Source organism: Lytechinus variegatus, chromosome 12, assembly GCF_018143015.1.
Source record: "Lytechinus variegatus isolate NC3 chromosome 12, Lvar_3.0, whole genome shotgun sequence".
Taxonomy (NCBI): Eukaryota; Metazoa; Echinodermata; class Echinoidea; order Temnopleuroida; family Toxopneustidae; genus Lytechinus; species Lytechinus variegatus.
The window spans coordinates 8,827,175-8,848,162 of record NC_054751.1 but is presented as its reverse complement, the minus strand read 5'-3'; the positions used below and the strand labels follow the sequence as shown (position 1 = coordinate 8,848,162).

General features: G+C 36.7%; 2 protein-coding genes across 2 annotated transcripts; one reads left to right on the top strand and one right to left on the bottom strand.

Moving 5' to 3' along the window:
* The first annotated feature begins 4,667 nt into the window (after window positions 1–4,667).
* LOC121425639 (2-hydroxyacylsphingosine 1-beta-galactosyltransferase-like) lies at window positions 4,668–11,123 on the top strand. Its single transcript, XM_041621766.1, has 4 exons — window positions 4,668–5,674; window positions 6,259–6,493; window positions 8,139–8,358; window positions 10,250–11,123. Exons 1-4 carry the CDS (start codon window positions 4,763–4,765, stop codon window positions 10,482–10,484), a joined length of 1,602 nt encoding a protein of 533 aa, XP_041477700.1. The 5' UTR covers window positions 4,668–4,762; the 3' UTR covers window positions 10,485–11,123.
* Window positions 11,124–12,473: 1,350 nt separating this feature from the next.
* Window positions 12,474–19,741, bottom strand: LOC121425450 (aqualysin-1-like). The gene is made up of 9 exons (XM_041621507.1): window positions 19,639–19,741; window positions 18,642–18,752; window positions 17,976–18,116; window positions 15,182–15,311; window positions 14,727–14,836; window positions 14,214–14,355; window positions 13,878–14,062; window positions 13,329–13,500; window positions 12,474–12,728 (listed from the first exon to the last, which is right to left on the bottom strand). Exons 2-9 carry the CDS (start codon window positions 18,747–18,749, stop codon window positions 12,589–12,591), a joined length of 1,128 nt encoding a protein of 375 aa, XP_041477441.1. The 5' UTR covers window positions 18,750–18,752; window positions 19,639–19,741; the 3' UTR covers window positions 12,474–12,588.
* Window positions 19,742–20,988: the final 1,247 nt, after the last annotated feature.

Genomic DNA, 20,988 nt, shown 5'->3' with positions numbered 1-20,988 from the left:
CATACTTTGAAAAAGATTAAATATGGGTCTAACAGAGTATAAATGAATTAAAAATTTTTAGAAATATTTAGAATATAGCTAATATGAATATTTAAACAGTTTTCAAAAACATTTTTTTTATTTCATAGTGCACTGGAAGTGTCTGTCTCTTTCCGACCATATTCCATGTGTTCTGTTACATGTCAAATATTATATTTCATGTTGTTATATCAATATTGCTTCTGAAATGATTGTATCACATTCATGCTTTCTGTTCCTGTACATGTACTTTACTGTAGTCATGTCTATCAATCTATATAGACTTTGTCATTAAATCATGTTTTCTAAGAAACACTTCGTCAAAATGCCTGAAAATGGTTAACTGCAACATCAGTTTAAAGAAAGTTGTAAACCCATCTTTTTTTAATCATTACCATGTAATATTTTGTAAGAATGATAAACAGTATAGAATGTGTGGAAATTCTAGTTAACTTTAGTGCCTTCATTCTCGCTCAATCATTGTATATGCACTGAAGAATTTGATCAAATTGTCCTCGTGAATGTATTTGTAAGTTATGTTATCAAAACAGATGTTCTTTATCAAGAAACATAGAGTACATTATTTTTGTAATTAGGTGATGTTTTCATTATTTCAAATATGTGCAAAATTTAGTGTGCTGTATTTACCATTGTGAATCAAGGTTGAGCTATGCTCTTGGATTTGTTTTGGATTTTTCCAATATTTCTTTCCCTCCAAATCCATTACATAGACGTTTCTATAAAAATTGGCATAAATGGTTACTGCCATCAAATCATTGATTTTGATGGGTTGTTGAGTCTATCTGTCATGGAATGTTTCATTGTGGTAATTTGAAAAAAAGCTTTGATTTTGATTGGTTGTTGAAGCATGATTACCATGGTACTTGGCGTCCAATTGCAAATGTACAATAACAGTAGCTTTTGTGTATTGGGGCTCAGGTGGTTTTTCATAAAGCTTTCTGCAAGATACACATGACTTTACTCACACATACCTGGAACATGGTGCATAGTCAGCTATGTAGGGATATATGTTAAAGCACAACAAAGGGTCATCGTAAAGTCTTGCTTGGGTTTAAAATCAGCTTTATGAAAGGGCTCCCTTGTGTCTTGTCTTTTGTATGGAACTCAATAAGAGAAAAAAGTGCTGAAGAATTATGATCAATTCTTTTTTTTTTATCTTTGACAGCATTTTTTGTAATAAGCTGCATTTTCTAAGTAAACAAATTTCAAGCGATCAAACTAAATCATTTTATTCTGAGAATGTGTGCTAGTGCATTATATTTTTACTCTGCCAAAATTCGAACAGCTCATTTTAGGAACATGTCAAGTGCAATGTTTTTCCAATACTCCATGTATTTTAAGTAAAGATATTTGTTATCTTATGTTTCTTGTATATATCAATGAAACCCATTTCCAATGTTTGATATTATTGTGATTGAACGCCAAATTATTAAAAAAAAAGATCTTTATACTTCGACAATCATTTACATCATGAACAAATCATGAACAAATTGCTGTTTCATGTCTGTCAATCGTTTTAAGATGTTATGCAGTTTCAAAATTTATAATGAATTTAAACTTTATGTAATATTTTTGGTAAGACAGCAAGTTAAAGAGAAATTCCAGTAGTTGATTTCATGAGAAAGTCTGTAAATTAAGGCTTAATTGTCAGTATATCATGGAGGATCTAGATCTGGTACAGTTACATTAAACTGAACTTTGTGAAATCTACATTGAAAAATGTTCAGACTGAAGATCCCCAACACAGATAAGCGCACGTGGGACAGTGTATAATTATTGCTTTGAATGTCGGGCCCGACGCTCTACCCGATTCCTGTGCTTATTTGCTAATTTCTCAGCAATTACATAATTTCTTCCAGAATCCTTTGGCACATACGTATTATTTATACAAACAGACACTTTGGTGGTCATTTCATTGGATTCTGTACGAACTCATTTTGATATCGTTATCAAAATTAGCATTTACCTTTTAATATGTTGTTCATTGATGTTTATCTCTTTGATGGTTCATATGAACCCAATTTAGAGGGCATATACATTTACACTTGCAGTTTGGATGGAATAAAGAAAATATATGTTTACATTATAACATTTTATTGATTTTGATGAAGGTATGCTGCAGTTGTATAGTCAAAAGATGAGAAGTGCTCTTAAGATCAAAATCAATATTGGTTTTAATTGTATCTCAACTAAGGAAAGCCTCATCTAGAATGTAGAAGTCCTGTTGGTTGTTTTGTAAACATCACAGACGAATGCTTTTGCCAGCATGATTGGTTTACAAACATGCTCTTTTTTACACAAAGTCAAGACACATATAGATGAAGAATGATGATATTGATCACATTTCGATACCTGTGATTGATATGATCAGTCACAAACCTTTGAAAGATGGGGTCCTGAGATAAGTAGCTGTTGTTGCTAAAACTCTAGTACTCAAGTAAACTATTTGTGTCTTAGGCTGCATTAAACTTCTCACTTTTTTAATTCCAGTATATATTCACTTCTACAGAAATTTATAATTCTTTTAAAATGTCATTGGTAATGTATTTTATCTTACATTTTAAAAAGTGTGTGTTATTAGTTAAAGAGAAATGCCAGTAGTTGCAGTAAACACTGGTTTCATGAGAAAGTCTATAAAACCGAGCTTAATTGTCAGAATATCATCGAGGACCTAGATCTGGTACAGTTACATAAACTGAGCTTTGTGAAATCTTGAAATGTACGCTGAAAAACGTTCACACTGAAGATCACTAACACAGATAGGCACACGTGGGACAGTGTATTATTATTGCTGGAATAAAGACCCGACGGAAGTGACCGAATCCGCGCATATTTTGCTTATTTCTCAGCAATTACACAATTTCTCCCAGAATCCTTTGGCATATATTTTTTATTCATACGAACAGACACTTGGGTGGTCATTATATTAGATTCTGTAAAAAGCCATTTTGAGATCGTTACCGAAACTGGAATTTATCTTTAATCCATATGGTAGAACAGAGTTTCTTATGTACTTGTAAATGACAGATAGTCATAAGCTTGCTCTATCAAAGTCATGTTATGACTTCAAATCATGTTTATATTCTTGATTGACTGTATTGTGAGAAATATTGCTAAACTGTTCACATGAACTATATAATATATGTAATATAATTATTATAAATAATTGTTTATTTTCCGCACTGTATAGAACATCAAATAATATTTGATTAAAGAATATTGATTAGGGAGTAAAATTACTTGTTATTTTGTGGACTATTTTGTTGTCTCCTGGAATTAGTTGTAAGCCACAGCTGTTAAATGTTTGTCAGAATTATAGAAAAATTTTAAGACCATAACTTGCAGAGGCCTACTAAAAGTTGAAGTCCATGACAAGAAAATGTTGATTTGAATAAATAGAGAAAAATCAAACAAGTGTAACAACATTGAAAGTTTCATCTGAATCGGACACTTCATGACATTTTGAGGTCTTGAAAAGTTTGCACAAAATGATGATATAATTATATATAGTAGATAGTATATTTAGAACATATGACATCACAAACTATTTCTTGTGTAATTCATTTGTCCTCCAACAAAGTAAATACCTGGTTCAATTCATCTTGGAAAAAGTTTAGTCATTAGTTTGATTAATTATGATATGGTCAAGATCCTTAGTATCAAATTTAGAAGAAAATCAAAATATTTAGGACAGAAAAGGTTATTTCAATTGCTTTCTGCCCCAGATACAAGGGAAGTGGTATTTATATAAGGGCAAATGTTACCAGTATGCACACTGCATTAACAAAACATTTAAGACCAGATTAATGTACATGAAGTAGGAGCAGCAGTAGAAGTAGCAGTAATTGTAGAATTACTAATGTTACTACTACTACTAATACTACTACTACTACTACTACTGCTGCTGCTGCTACTACTACTACTACTGCTACTACTACTACTACTACTACTTCTACTACTACTACTACTACTGCTACAACTACTACTTCTACTACTACTGCTACTACTACTCCTACTACTACTGCTACTACTACTACTACTACTATACTACTACTACTACTGCTACTACTATACTACTACTACTACTACTACTGCTGCTACTACTGCTACTACTACTACTACTATACTACTACTACTATTAGTAGTAGTAGAAGTAGTAGTAGTAGTAGTAGTAGTAGTAGTCCTATACTGTTACTGCTCCTACTTCTAATATTACTACGACAGCCGCTGCTGCTACTACTGCACTAATCTGGTCTTAAATGTTTTGTTAATGCAGTGCGCACTTACCCTTAAAATATTAATATCATGATATTTTGCAAGGGGTGTGCGATGTTAGAAAAGCGGACAACGCCGATGCATCAAAACGATTAAACAAAGCAGAATATTATCTTCATCTTACTCATGAAAAGGGATGTTTTGGAATCATATTGAGTGCTTTGGAGAAAAACAGACGCATTAACCTGTTAACACAAAAGGAAGTGAAGAATTTCTGCTGGTCATTTATGTGTCTCTGGAGCTCTAAGAATTTCCGATGACTGAGTTTGCGCTCATTATATTTCTGATGTCTAGCTTCATTCCGATGATATTCTTGCTGGTACAAAGTGTCTGTTATCAATTAGTATCATGATCATCAAGAATGTTTGTGGGTTGAAATTCACCACGGGAATGTGCGTGAGAGAGGCCATTGCTTGTTATCATCCTGTGTCAGTCTTGCTATGTGATTATGAGAATCGGTCTTGTACTCACGATGATCTTCCAGTGGACATTTCTTGTTCTGTGCACCCTGAAACTTTTCATACATTTCCCAACCTGTGATGCCCATGAGCTCGTCTTGCCTTCGAACTTGGAGAATGACGACGGCGGACGAATTTTGCTAATGTTTCAGGGTTGCGGTGTAAAGACAAGTCTTTTCAACCTTGGTCTAAGACTAGGTGAGATACTAAGGTCAGAAGGCTATAACGTGACCTTCATGACTGTAACCCTACCGGGTGATCAGAATGAGGTAGATGATGGCAGCGATCTTGGTGGTTTTTGCAGGGTTGACATTCATTCCGAGGGTGTGAGAAACGAGTGCCATTCCTTGAAGGACAAAATATTATCAATGAGTGGAAACAGGATAGTTGGCATGCAGCAACTCTTAGGTCTTCTGAAGCCTCAGAGAATCCTCTGTGAGGCACTTCTGGCAAACCAAACCACGATGGCTCATCTCAGGAACCTTGAACTGGACATGATTATCAGTGAGTCCTTTGGTCCTTGCCACGTAATCCTGTCCCATCTCCTTGGTGGAATTCCGATCGCCAATTTTTTAGTCGTGTCTCCAACTATTCTTCCTCATGCTCTATTTCCTCAAACAATTATGGATCAAACATCTCACCTTGGGAGACTCCAATCAACTGCTGAGATGATGAGCATCCATCTATTCTATCATAGATTATGGAGTTTCTACAGCGAGATTGCCAACAAACATGGCATCTCTGAACTGGGGAATGTCTTTGAATTTTCGTCTTCATACGCTAATGCATCTCTTTGGTTTCTGAATGCTGACCTTGTCCTTGATTACCCTTTAGCTCTGCCACCAAACTTTGTCTTTTTAGGTGATCTCACCTCCCACCCACCTCATCAAATTGTTGACCAAGTAAGTGCTGAACAATATGAGTTTTCCACATCCGATGAGGAATCCATCCGTTTATTTATTCGATCTATTAATACATAAATCCCAATAAACTGTATACATCAAATTTATAGGATCAGATGTGTGATGAAAAACAAGAGTTATTGCTCAAAATATAGTGTAAATTGATGCAAAAACTAATATTGAATGCAGAACAGAATATATAATGTCCTTTTAATAGGATGTGTTTAACTATTACTGATAAAAGAGGGATCGTTAGTGAGGGGACCTTTCAATATAACTTACCATCGATGGTGACTATCATTAATGGTAGCTAGCATGGGGTATTCATTCGTTAGGTACCAAAACGCCGAGACGGGATAGCTAGTGAAAGCCAAGATGGCTTTAATCTTGAATCCTCATCATCCTCATAGTCATCATTATCGATCGTCATTATCTTCATTATCATCGTCATCTTCGATCATTATCATCACTCATAACACCACCTTAATCATCATCATGACATCATCATCATCATCATATTTGAATATCATAGTCTTACCCGTAAATAATCAAGCAGCTTCATTGATTAACCACCATCCCAACAGAGTCTTCGCCTTGCCATAGCCGGTGCTCGCTCCAAAGGAAACATCGTTGTCGTTTCCATCAATACCATAGCTCGTCAGCTGAAGGAAACGACTGAAGAAGCCTTGGTGGAGGGGTTGTCCAGACTTCCCTTTCAGATTCTCTGGCGGAAAGGTAGACCGGAAGTCCAGACATCACCGACCGACAATATTCATTACACTGGATGGATAAAAAACAATGACATGAATGATCTCCTCGGTAACACTTTACTTTGTCATAAGTCTTTCTTTATCGTCATACGGTCCCATTCTACTATTATTACCCCATCTATTGCATTTTCATGTTTCATCTATTCTGTGGTAGTATACTTAAATACCTTAGTCATAGTTTGCAAGAAGAAGTTTTACAGTGTCAAATTCGTTACAGAAAATAAAACATTTATCAGATTAATACAAAAGGTATGCCTGCATAAAGATACATATCGACAGGCCTAGTAATAACAAAATACAGAGTTGCATACTGCGTTAGTTATGAAACGATGCATGGATGATAGTGATAATAGTTTCTCTATGGTTGTAGTAACTATGGTAACCATGTTGGTTTATTAAAGTTTCTGTATTATATATGGCCCGGTAGAAGCTGCATGGATTTCACATTTTGCAGGTGATAAAAAAAGTTGATCGCTATAGGAAACAACAATAAATCAACCACGATTATCAGATAGATTATACATTTATATAAGAGAGATTGACACATTCTAACTGAAGAGAAGTATGACACGTTATTCAGGCGCGGATCCAGGAGGGGGCCGAGCCGGCCCCGGCCCCCCCCCCCCTATTTTGACAACCTGCAGAAAAAGTGTACTCTTTAACTTGATAGAAACTACGAAAAACAGATAGAAAAGTAAGAAAGAGGTATTATAACCATGATATGTAATTTACATGCAGCCTCGTAACGGCCGGCCCGACCCCGAAAGGAAACAAAAAAAGGGTGAGGGGAAGAATCGGGAAATAGACTTTATATTAAAAAAAAATTCGCTCGCGCTTTGCGCTCGCATTGCCTGTGTAATGAATCCCATTTAGTTTGTTAAATGACACTTAATATATCCAGTTCTTAAATCAATTTGCTCACAATGTTTAGCTCGCACATCAAGCTTTTATTATTTTGTTTGATTTACACAAATTGTTATATCAAAATTTTCAGGCTCGCGCTGCGCGCTCGCATTGTTTGATTTGTGAGATACCTATCCTCTTTGGAAATTCTTTCAAAAATTTGTCAAAATGCTCCTTTATCTGTTTGTCATGTCAGTATATAAAAAAATAAGCTCGTGCTTCGCGCTCGCATTTAATTGTTTGAGACACACAGCTTGTTCTTTATTTAAATAAAAACGCGCTTAGACTGTCCAGTTTTCAGGTCGGAATATCAAAAATTTTGAGCTCGCACTCATTATTTAACTGGTGATACTTGTATCCTCTTCATTAATCACTAAAAACAGTCCTAATTGAGTCCCTTTTCACGTTACTATAATAAAATTTCGGCTCGCGCTTCGCGCTCGCATTGTTTACTTGGATACTTATCTTTGTTCATGCATGATTATAAAAACTGCTCAGAATCTTCAGCTCTAAGGACATAAAATATCAAAGAATTTTAGCTCGCGCTTCGCGCTCGCATTATATATTAAGACCACATGAGATACCTTATCTTGTTTATAACAATAACAACTACCATATACTTAAAACTTCAGTCTTTTTAAAGGACTACCCCCTGAAAAACCAACAAAAAATCAGATTATAGCGGCCAATCGAGAAAAATTTTGATGAAAATATTTTTCGGCCCCCCTATTGGCGAAAGCTGGATCCGCCCCTGTTATTCTGAATGAAATCTTGGGTTTGCGATCATGCAGGTCTGAACGAAACGGTTGCCCTTGTCACCACGGGAGGGCGCTGTGGTATAATGGAAGCGATTTACCATGGAGTACCGGTGCTCTGCATCCCCCTGATGTCTGAACACCATGAAAACTGCGCCAAAATCAAGAACATCGGCATGGGGATCATACTGGATATCAGTTCCTTGACGGAAAATGACGTTTACAATGCAGTCGTGAAGCTCACACTTGACAAAAGGTAACATGACTCATTTCTAAAATGAAAATATGTTTAGAAACAAAACTTGTTATAATGGCCCTACATACGATTTCATGTACAGTTGACTTCTCAAACTTTGTAAATGATATCTTGATAGGTCAGCATTGTAAGATAGTTTATGTTGCCAGGTCTACATAAAACTTTTTAGAAGTAAACATGGCAGGATACATATATCATCACCATGCAGGCCCGTCGCGACGGAGCCACTGATAACACACAATATTAATTATTTAAAAGAATGTAAAATTGGGGAGAAAGAAAGAGGGAGAGAGGGGTGGATAAAGTAGAGGGAATAATTTAAAAAGGAATGAAAGCAGACACAAACACCCGAAAACAAAAGAACAGAATGAACAAAGAGACGGTGTATGGGAGTGGTGTCGTTAATCAGGGAGAAGGTTTTATTTTTCATATTTCCTGGCTGAACTTATAAATTGAGTATTTTTTCTGACGATTTATTTTTTGAAAGTGCAATTTTGTATGGCTTTGTTTTAAGAAAGTGCTATTAATAGCCACCCTTGCCCTCTCTGCCATATACCTCATTGTACAAGCTATTCATGGCAACAATATCAATTGTTAAAAATGCAAGATAGGTTGGGAGAAAGAAAGAGGAAGAGGGGAGAGAGAGGGAAAGAAAGGTGGATACAGCTAGCAGAGGAATTAGCTTAAAAGAAAAAGAAAACAAAGACAAACATCCGAAAACAAAGAACAGAGGGGGAAATGAGACGGTGCATGTGGGTGGTTTCGTTAATCAGAGAGCAAGTTTTATTTTTCATATTTCCTGGCTGATCCGCATCGAGAACTATTTCTCACGATTTATTTTTTTAAGTATAATTTTGTATGGCTTTGTTTCAAGGAAGTGCAATTAACAGCCATCCTTGCACTCTCTGCTATATACCTCATTCTACCTGGTATTCATGGCAACAATAGAAGTGTTTAATTGTATTCCTACAAACCTGTTGTTTTAGCTCATGTTTTGGTTTCTGAGTATTTTGATAAATGAGTTGTGTCCTGGAAACGGAAATGTATGTATCTGTTCAGGATCACGAAATGTGCTTAAGATATCCAGTTTTAGTATATTGGCTCGCGCTTCGCACTGGCATTCCAGGAGATTCTAAACAAAATGTCCCCTTTCAGGTTAATGTATCAAATATTTCAGTTCGCGATGCACTCGCATAACATGTGGCCCGGGTACGCCTATAATAGTTTCACGTCGCGATTAAAAAAATGTGCTTAAATACATGTATACCTTTCAGATCAATATATCACAAAAATGAAGACATGTTCCCGAGATATATTTCATCTTCATGATTAATTGAACTTCCTTTTTTAGGTCAATATATCCAAGGACATATCACACATTTCAACTCGTGTTCCACTATGTTAAATTTTGCTTGTTTCGGAGATATGTTTCATGTTCACGATAACGATTACAGAAAAATGCCCAGTTTCAGGGAATATATCAATAAAAGCATTATCAATTGAGTAAGATATTTCATAAAATTATGCAAATTGTTGATCCCTTTCAGGTCAATTGAAGTATATCTAAGAAATCGTTCTCGCATTATTATTCTTTAGCGAGATACGCGTCATGTTCATGAATTTCAAATCATACGGTACCTCTTTCAAATGCCTGTTGTCATGTGAATTTACAAGTTTGGTAAGTCAAGATCATTGTGCTATTTAGTCGACTTTGCAAGTCACTTTATCTCGATCACGTCAAGTAGATGACATTATAAAGCCTTCGTAATCATGGTAATGGCAACGGAAATTTGATTTCAAAATTTTTAAATCTCATCATAGTGGATCCGTTAATGACAATTTTACATAAGCCTGCTGTCTGACCCCCTCTCTCTCTCTCCCTCTCTTACAGTTTTCAGACGAATGCACAGAGAGCGTCACGCACCTTTAAGTCAAAGCAGCAATCTGCTGGAAAACGTGTTGCATTCTGGGTAAAACATGTCCTCCAGAACGGAGATGGACACCTGAAAAACGTCGGATCTGGATCGTTCTTTAGTTTGATACAATATGCGTGTATCGATCTCATCATTCAATTATGTATATTAACTTTCATTGCCATTCTAATCTATCGTAAGATGAAACAGTGAACAATCAGAAGTTTTGAATACACTATATTTTAATTGTTATGATATTTATTATATTGAATTGGCAATCGGGTGTATAACGATTGTTGTAAGAGATACACTTTTTTAATTCGAAGCGATTCAGTCTTCCGTTCAAATTACAGACGCACATAGTTTGAAATTGATTGAAAGTATACTGATGCTGTAGACAATTATACCATCAATCAATCTTTAGAGTTTATCGTACTTATGATAAAATGAGTAAATGGAAGCGATTTGATTCGGAAATATAGTCGCTCCTCTATAATTAGATACCTCTCATTTTTATAAGGGGAAGTGCATTAGCTTTGACCCCCCCACGCATACACCCTTTGACTCCCTTGTACTCGTCTTCTGACTCTATAAAAATGTTTGATATTTCCCTCCCTACATCATACCTGCACGTCAAGATGCCTTTTTTTTTACCTTCTCTAATATTCTTTCCATTTTTTCAAATGGATTTCTTACGAGAAAGAACGTTGTGACACAGAGTGGACACTAAGTCACTGTGTTCAAATTCCCTGATTTAACAAAGTAATTATGATCAATCGGAGAATGTTAAAGGGGTACTCCGGGCAAAAAAAACATAATTTTTAAAGAAAAATCATACAAACAAAACATTGAAAATGTAATCAAAATCGGACAAGGAATAAAAAGTGAAAGCATTTTAAATATTTGCATTATTCCTTTGAAACAGTTCTAGGCATGTCTTCATGAATATTTAATGAACAAACTGATGATGTCATATCCCCACTTGTTCCTTGGTACTATTTTATAATATGAAATAAGGTTTATTCAATTTTTTAATCCAAGAACTGAAAAGATTTTATTGACAACTGATTTGGTGCATGAGATATTCATTGCTGCAACTTATTTCTTTATACTGGAGACATACCATTCACACATGTATGAAAAATGAAGCAATTATGATTTCATGTAATAACATAAGAAAAAGGGGATGAGACACCATCAGCCCACCTAAATAATATTCATGTCTATAATGTGCATATTACTGTTATTGCGCAACTTTGAAATTTAATAACTTCGTTTCTGATAACAGATTTTGATGAAATTTTCAGCCTTTCGCTTTATTTTATTTGAATATAAATATTTTCAACCCGGAGTACCCCTTTAGTAGATTTGTGGTTACATTGGGTCAACTATGTTCTTTCCTGAAGGATGATATATCCCTTTTAAAATAAAAAATGTGAAAAATCAAACACAAACAAAAACATCTACATAAAAGTATGATCACGTGACTTAATAGTGACTGGAATACTCCCCAGGGAGTGGAGGATGTGCACACGTTGTGTGCGCGAATGGCTGATTGAATCCGATGACCGGGGTAATAATATATCTGTAAAGCTCTTAGACACGTCGTTCCGATGTATTAAGCGCTATATAAAAACGGATTATAATTATCATCATTACAGTCCGCACCCACCCCTGGGCGCATAGGCGGCGGAAGCGGGGGGGACGTGTCCCCCCCTAAATTTGCTGTTGATGACCTTTTTTTTTTTTTTTTGCTTGTCAATTTATTTTCCTACGCGTCTCCCCTAAAATTTTTAGGTTGAGAACCTTTTTTTTTTTTTTTTTGCTTGTAAAATTTTTTTCTTGGGTTGTCCCCTCCTAAAATTTTTTGCTTCCGCCGCCAATGCCTGGGCGTTGTGGCGTGCGCCTGTAATCCAAGCTGTGGGGAAGTTACAAATTGATGCAGAGGTTCGAGGTTCGAGCCCTGGTCACGTCTTTCGGATGGTGACGTTAAAGGTCGGTCCCAGACGTAAATAATCATATCTGATTGATACACGTCTGACAAAACTCAAATACTCAAACACACCCCATGGCCCATACACACACACCCCAACTTCACAAGAACACACATAATAATACTACACTCGCACAAGAAATAACCTTGTCTGATTATGTAACAGTTGTAGCCGACATAAAATAAAAGGACCAACCAAGACTTGTACTTTATTTTTCAGTGTTTACTTTATTGAATCATTCTGTCATAATACTATGTAATTTCTCTAAACAATAACAATTCATCTGAGACATCTTAAAAGGTCATGTCAGCCATGCGTGTAGTTTAGTTGGTGTAGAGGAGAAGGTTTGGTGAAAGCCATCCCCTGTTGCTAACCTTACCGCTGGTGGCGCTGTTGAGGATTGAACTGTAGACGGAAGATGGTGACATGCTTGGGCTGGCGGCAAGGATAAGAGCAGCAACTCCTGGAAAAAAAAATCACCCAAAAATGTACGAAGATGAGTGGCATGCTCATTATGCAAGAGTGTTCATTGAACAGAGATATCCCTCTAGATTGTACTCTAATAGTAAAGGTACATTGATCAAACAAATTTATTCCCAAATATAAGACACTGGTTGATGTAAGGGTGAAATATTAATCTTCTCCTATTTCCCCTTCCCATATTCCTTTTTTTCTCCTATCTCTGTCGTCCAAATTGTTTTCAAATCCAGGGGGGTGTTTCATCAATATTTTCGTCCGACAAATTGTCAGATCTGACAACTTTCCTGGATTCTGATTGGTTGAGAAGCACTGTTACTATAGTAACTGTCGGATAGAACAGGACTTGTCGGATAAAACGTCTGACAAGTCCTTTCATGAAACACCCCCCCCCCGTGTATGCAGTTAAGAGGACGCCCTCAAAGTTTTAACAGCAACCAACTTATTTCTTCATTCAGTGAATAAATCATCACATTTGTGCCCTTTCAGAATATCAGGGTATCACAAGAACCTATGGCATAAAGCTTTGCCGTCATTAAAGTCATCATTGTCATCATTATACAACATGTACAAATAGTCCATTTACCTGAGACGTGTGGGCAGGCCATGGAGGTACCGCTGATGGTGCTTACAGCACTGTCAGATCCCTTCCAGGCAGAGGTGATGTCAACTCCAGGTCCGAAGATGTTCAAGCAGGAGCCATAGTTGGAGAAGGAGGCACGGGCATCACGATCATCAGTGGCACCAACGGTCAGGGCCTAGAGTGGACATGAGCGAGACCGTTATCGTCACTCGCACCCAATTGCATGGGTTAATTTGATCTTGCATTTATAACAAACTGTCTGGCAGCAATAGATATAATTATTAGTCTATAATTCGAATAATTTTGATTTGATACCCTGATAGCTTAAAAGACAAAGCATCGAAACGTAGTACTTCTGACTCTTTCAAAGTTTTATCTTTTTTTTACATATTAAAAGCTTCAAAGGGTCACATTTTGGATTAGACAAAAACATAATCATGCTAAGCAATTTATATCACTCGATAATGACCGAAATAGTATCATCTGAAAAGATTGATTGAAATCATGCTAAAGACTATTTGCTGACTGAATGATGACTTGGTGAATACTTACATATCCAGACCTGGCTGGGGAGGTTCCACAAGCATCCTCATCACTGTTACCAGCGGCGACGGAGACAGTGAAGCCAGCATCGTACATGCGCTTGACGGCAGCATCAGTGGTGCTGGAGGCACCACCTCCAAGAGACATGGAGACAACTCCTGGGCGACGACCGTTAGAGACAACCCAATCCATTCCTATAATGACAGTTTAGAAGTGTCAAAGGTTTTAAAACTGATATCAAGAAGTTCCATTGACGATATCTTCAGTGGATATGAAAGTAGTTTATTCCCGTAACAAGCTTATTAGTTCACTTTACACTTCTTATAAATCATATGATGTAATTACCGTCGATGATTCCAGAGTTTGATCCTGATCCAAGACATCCGAGAACACGGATTCCGTAGATGTTGGAACTCTTGGCGACTCCGTAGTCGGTTCCACCAACGGTTCCTGCGCAGTGGGTACCGTGACCATTGCAGTCAACTCCCTATAAGATTGGGGGCAGAGGAGTTGATAATGTTTGATGTGATCAATAAAACCATCTTCCTGCTTACACAGTACTTCCAGAAGAGAAATCACGGAAATTCATGCTAAAGGATTCGCTTCAGCCACTTGGGCTGTTGAGCGATTTCCTAATTGTCGTCAGGTACTTTTGTATACGTGTATATTGCTTAACTTTGTAGCTCTGGTTTAACAAAATGAAAACCATTCTTTCAGGGGAGCCTGTAAAAAATACTACAATGGGAAACGTCCCCTCTAAACTGAGAATAAAAAAATGACGAATATTACGATAAATGATTCAAGTGCGTCAGGAAAACAATACAGGAACAATACTATGTATGATGGAAATGAACTTACGTTGTTGTTGCCGAGGGCATCGTAAGCGGCGACAGCACGGCCTCCGAAGTCGTTGTGAGTGGGCCATACACCGGTATCGATCACGTACACATTCACACCAGCACCAGAGTCTGTAAATGAATATATAGGGTTCACTTGACCATGTGACTTTCTTTTTTGAGATATTAAATTGCCTTCAATGTTAAAGACACTCGCTACATTAATGGTGAGTGTTATCAGTTTAGTCAAAGATTAAGATTCGTACAATTTTTTCTAGACATATTAAATAAAGGAATTTGGGAAAACTGTAGCTCGAAAATTATCAAACCGTTTACATATACAATTAAAGAAATCAGTTATATCATAACGCTCATGGTTTTCTTCACGCCTTTCCAGTGCCATCTGATCCATTTCACCTGAAAGGTCTTCTAATTTTTTACCAAAAAATGTCGATTGTAATTTTCTTTGAATCTTACTCATTGGGTTGTAGGATCCATCAAGAGGAAGATTCCTCTGGTCAATACGGTCAAGACCCCATGAAGCGACGGCCTGAGTACGGACAACACCATCCTCCTCAACGTGTACAACTCCATCGAACCTGCGGAGCTGTAAAATAAGTCAAAGAAGTTCATATAGTAATAAAAATATCGATTGCATCAATTAATTGAAGCCTTTAAAATTCTGCAGTCATGTTTTGTATGTAAAACTCACATGTAAGGCCTAGGCCTACTGCTTGAAAAGAAATGTCTCCGACCTGGATGCCTGATTGAAAGGCAGGCTAAACCCAAAAGAAATTTCTTTTAGCCTTCATGGTCTCATGCGGTTCCTCCCAAATACTTCACGCACCCCCCCCCCTCAAAAAAAAGAATCTGTCAGGCCAGATCTCTTCGATAGCTTATAAAGATATTCAATATGTTGTTGGTTGTTTTTTATAGCTTTTTTGGCCAAAGCGAAGTAAGGCACATATGGCCAAGTGAGGTCTATTTCATTTCAGTATTTTGCTAAAATATCACATATCCGATCTTGGCATTCTCTACGCCAGGACCGAACACCTTCCCCATCAAAGTCATCTAGGGATTAGATAAATGGACTTGAATTGTAAAATGGCTCCTTGTTTCCACGGTTTTCTTGACTTGAAATCTGTACAAACGCCATATTGAAAATGAACTGCTGGTGGTCAGAACATCCATTGCAGACTATCAGGCGCGCCGGAACACTTTCAGTTTTGGGGGGGCAAAATCCCGAAGGGGGCACAATATTTTTGACAGCGTGAGATACCGAAGCGATCGAGCGGGAGAGGCTATGGGACCCCCCCCCCCCCCCACGGTAAGGATTTTGTGTAAAATGGAGTATAAAAGTTGCGTTTCTAAGTGCATTCAAAAATTAATTTCTTGAGAATTAAACAGTCTTGGAGTTCTTTTTGCTCCTTCTGTTTCCTCCCTTCTGACCCAGCCTGGTGTTTCTTCATGACCAGGGTCGCAGTTCCAGCAAATTGCGAGCCTTATTGCAAACGAAATTGTTTCAAACCAGTGTAATATAGGCCTTTTAAAGACTAACATGTTTAAGATGACAAACATGACCGTACGCAGCCGGGGGCCGCCGATCGAGAGGGCAAAATTCACCAAAAGTGTGCACGAAATCCTTCAATTTCATTCTAGAAAATGCAAAAGCTCTCCCATCACAAATCCCCTCGCTCTTACGTTTCTTCGAAAATTTAGGTCTTGCAGCCCACCCACTCCCGGGATGTTGTTTTTTTTTATTTTTGCAAACGTCCATGAATAACAAAAGCTGGGATGAACCAGAGAACATAGCTGCCATCTCGATCTGATTAGTAACAGGTAATGGGAAGAAGTTTTGGAATCTAAAATACATAAGTGCTATATATGAGCTGAAATAGTATCAGACAAAACGCCTTCCAATCATGCCAATGAAAAGGAATAGAGGAAATACGGGGCTGTGAAAATATCTTAAGATTTTTTTTATAGTAGAGCACTACTGTAACGCTTATTTTTTCTTTTATATTCTTTACATTTTTATTCATATCTCGGATAATATCTTCCGGTCAAGAAGACACTTTCACAGATGATTTTATTTTTTTCATGTCTAAACATTATCTCTAAGTTGCTTTCGAGTGGGATTCACCATTTTTACAAATTATAAATTATAATCCTCTACACATGATTATTCTGAGTGTAATTTTCTGATAACATGTCTATATTGAGTTGAAATGACCTTGGTATTTTCTTTAGGGCACTGAATTGTTATTATTGCGTCACCTGTGCCTGGGAGGCGAAAAGTGAACTGAATCACTATGATCCACAGGTCTCTCCTTCCGATATAACTGATGGGGGGGGGTGCAGGTGGACCTCGACACCGGGGTTTCCCCCTACTCTTATACGAATAGTGCAGTGGGTTCTTAACGTGCCAAGGTGGTGACTCTCCTCTACACGGGGCCTCCATTTAACGTCCTATTCGAGGGACGGAGTGTTTTCCATTGTAACATAGCCTGCATCTATGAAACATGGGAGAGACGTTTACACACAACGCACTGACTTCAGTCATCCGCCAAGGGTGGACTCGAACCTACGATCTTTGCTTCGACTTCGACGGGCAGACGCGTTACCGACTGAGCCAACACCGCTCTCTTGTTATCACTGTATTAACTCAATTTATATTTAGTTGAAAATGAAATAATTGAAACAAGTTTCTCGAGATGTTATGGTTTCTGGGCTTGACAGCTATGACATAGATTCCATATCTTACTCGAGTAAGTAGTGTTCACGCGCGTTAGTTATATCGGGTCCGGTCTGAGCGTTTCTGGGCGACCGCGCGTTTGTTAGACGACACAGCCAGCATCATAGAATTATAAACCTAATCATTGGTGGACCACTATCAATTTGCCATTCGCTTTTAGTCTGAAATGTATTCATTAAAAGGTTAAACGTTATCACACTGTAATAAGATGGAAAAGGGGCTTATCAAAGCTATGTTTCACAGAGGAACTGTTCGTCAAAAGACGCGAGGCTTACTATGATCATGTATTTGCCCCGTCAGGGGCAAATTTTTTTCATTTTTGACAATGGAAATGACAATTTTCAGGCAGAAAAGTGCCTTCATTTACTTTTGTCCTAAAATAATTCATCATTTTTCATCTTTCAGGGGGGCACGTTGGGGGGGGCAAAATCTCGTTTTGCCCCCCCAAAATTTTATTTGGGGGGGCAAGTGCCCCCCTGCCCCCCCGCTTCCGGCGCCCTTGCAGACTATACTTACGAACTCGACGGCATCCTCGCTGAGCTCAAGGGAAAGGGTCTGCATGTTCTTAAAAGTCTTGAGGATCTTGGCAAGCCTGAAACGGCGGGAAGAGAAAGCTGAAGAAAGACGGGCACCGAACTCACTCACGTCGACGTTGTCCTGAAAAAATAGAAACAAAAATTTCTCTGTACGTGTTTGATAAGAAGAGAATCTAACTATATTTGGGATAATCGGAACAGATCGGAATGTAATTTGGAGGTTTTTCCCAACTATAAATTTTATAGGCAAACTGTCACTACATGCGGAGTTCCTCAAGACAGCAGACATCGCTTCTTAGTCAAACTATAATCTAAAGCATTTTTTTAATATTTCCTATTTTCTGTAATTTACATTAAACACGAGTTTTTAAGTAATAACGGTTTACATTGTGGATGTTTATAATTGTAAAGCAATGTGCTATGAGAAATTGAGAATGGGAATAGTGTTGCATGGTGTCGAGCCCCTCAAAAGAATCTTAGACTAATTCCAACATCAAAATTATGAGACAAGATATTAAAACAATTCATTTCTTGCTGAATAATGGGGCTCAGCCAAAGGGGACAGCAGTGAAGATATCATCATAGTCTCAATTAAAGGATAGTAGACAATTTCATTCACGAAATACGAACTAAAATGCAAACTTACATCGATCATGACAAGGTACTTGTCCTTGATGCTCTCCTTAGCACGCTGAAGAGGAGCGATGCCATAGGCAACAGCCAAAAGGGCGGTAAACACAATCAATCCACGCATTGTCTAATGGAAGGAATGAAATTTCATAATAGTTAAAACATTATTATGTTTATCTTGATGACAAGAATTAGCCTTTAGTGCAAGTATTATTCGTTATGATCAGGCTCGCATCAGAATCATTGCCCATTAACATGTTCAAAGGCCTTTCCCTTGCTCTTCTAAAAGAAACGGCAATCCTAATGTATCAAATTAATTTGAATGAATACAGTAAATATCAACAAGTATCACAATAATTAATATAAAATTATGTTATCATTTTCATACAAAATAAATTTTCGACGTCTGAACTGAAAGGACTGTCGCATCACTGAAAAATGGAAGAAACACACACTCCAATGCATTTTTTATGACGAAATTTCAAATATAACAGTTATTCGCATTTTAAAACATCACTCTCCGTATCATCATCATCATTGAGTGATCATTATAAAAAAAAAAATTTTGGACAAATCCGTATAGTATTTGAATCAAGAGTTCTACGCAATTTCAGCCCTTGAATTCAGACATATAGGCCGATAGTATCTTTTGGATACAAGTCCAATCCTTACATAATTTGCGTCAGTAATGTTAGTATTAATAACAATTTGGAATCATTATAGAAAATATTTTGGAAATTAACTATACTTCTTTACCACCGTTTAGAATTTCAATGCAATTAATGAACAAACATGATTGTGTTGAGTATTTCTTTAAGTTTGGCTCAAATTTCTAACGTGGTCTATCAAACTCATTTTGAGATAAAACTTTAAAACAAAAGAGTAGCATGAAAATACTGCTTTTCTGATTTTCTTCTTCTCAATGAAAATAAAGATCCCATCAATGATTTTTAACTTTGATTAACCTGATGACTAGTAACAAATATATAAGTTGAATTGTAGCATAAACTCACCGTCGTTGTCTAATGGTACGCTGGTCTGGAAACTGGAACCAATATCAGATCCATGTACTGCCATCGTCTTATATAGATGCCCCGAACCAATGTTTTTCAGAAAAAAATGCGGTAGGCCTACGTCATGTAATATTTATCATGAATACAAATAGATATTGATAATGTGATTAGATTAGCTATTCAGTGTCTGGTGGTGTTCTACATGAATCATTTTTTTCACTAAGGCAATACAACGATGCGATTAAACCGGAATTGCAAACTTATTCAAGGTCCCGGATTAATGGTGGCAGCGGTGGGATGCGCAGGACCATGCAACACTGAAAAGATTTGCTCTGAAAAAAAAATAGTGCAAATTGTATGCAAATGAAAAAGCAAGGGAGAATGGAGACATACACAAACCAACACACCTTATACACGCTCAATAGTGAATTTCGGAAGTAAAATTTATTTTGTTATATTTTTTTAATTGTTCTGGATAAGACATGTAAAAAATATATATGTAATTATTTCAGACATTCAACTCATAACGATGAAAGAGAAATGAAACGTTCAACGCAAATTATCTCCCAGTTTAAGTGAAAATAACTCGAAAGATTACGAGATTGATATAAACTCCATTTTTGTTTGCTTAGTTTTAAAGTTTCAAATTTACATGAATTGCTGTTTCAGATTATAAACCAATAATTATTTTACGTTTTCTGTATATTATTTGTCACGTTTTGTGATATAATGTAATGTGATATGATAAAATATGTTATGATATAATATGATATAATATAATATGATATAATATAATATGATATAATATAATGCATATACTATACAATAAAATATTATTACAATAGGTCTATAATAAAACATGAAATAATAGGTATATTTTTCTCACTCTACCCCCCCCCCTCTCTCTCTTTCCGTGTCTCTCTGTATTTACATATTTAGATAAGTACATGTAGTACAAGCCACCTGTTGTGTCTTTGTAAATGCCCTGCTTCCGTCTACTATTTTGGATGTCAGAATGTGGGGTGTAAGGGCACATTTGCATAATATATTAAAAGATTATTGTTATGCATTATTCACCCATGATATCAACCGTCAATCAGCCGTTGTAGGAGCAATATCGGTTGTCCATTCATTTGCTAAGTAAAGAGAAACTTTTTTTTGGGGGGGGGAGCAATGATCAAAGTCTTAAAATGTACATTTAAGAATATTCACATTATAAAAATTATAAATATAAAGTATTCATAACCGAACGTACCGATGTGAGCTATGCTTTTAATTAATTACAAAGCATCGGAAAGCGAAAAAAAAATGAAACAACAGCAAATAAAAATGCTATTTAAGATAAATTTG

Excerpts from the sequence above, each read along its gene's own strand:
- LOC121425639 (XM_041621766.1), top strand. The coding sequence starts at position 4,763 with ATGAGAATCGGTCTTGTACTCACGATGATCTTCCAGTGGACATTTCTT. Across the intron at positions 5,675-6,258 it reads CTCATCAAATTGTTGACCAA|AGTCTTCGCCTTGCCATAGC; the intron begins GTAAGTGCTGAA and ends CCATCCCAACAG. Across the intron at positions 6,494-8,138 it reads TGACATGAATGATCTCCTCG|GTCTGAACGAAACGGTTGCC; the intron begins GTAACACTTTAC and ends GCGATCATGCAG.
- LOC121425450 (XM_041621507.1), bottom strand. The coding sequence starts at position 18,749 with ATGCGTGGATTGATTGTGTTTACCGCCCTTTTGGCTGTTGCCTATGGC. Across the intron at positions 13,501-13,877 it reads CCCCAGCCAGGTCTGGATAT|GCCCTGACCGTTGGTGCCAC; the intron begins GTAAGTATTCAC and ends TGTCCACTCTAG. Across the intron at positions 12,729-13,328 it reads GGCCTGCCCACACGTCTCAG|GAGTTGCTGCTCTTATCCTT; the intron begins GTAAATGGACTA and ends TTTTTTTTCCAG.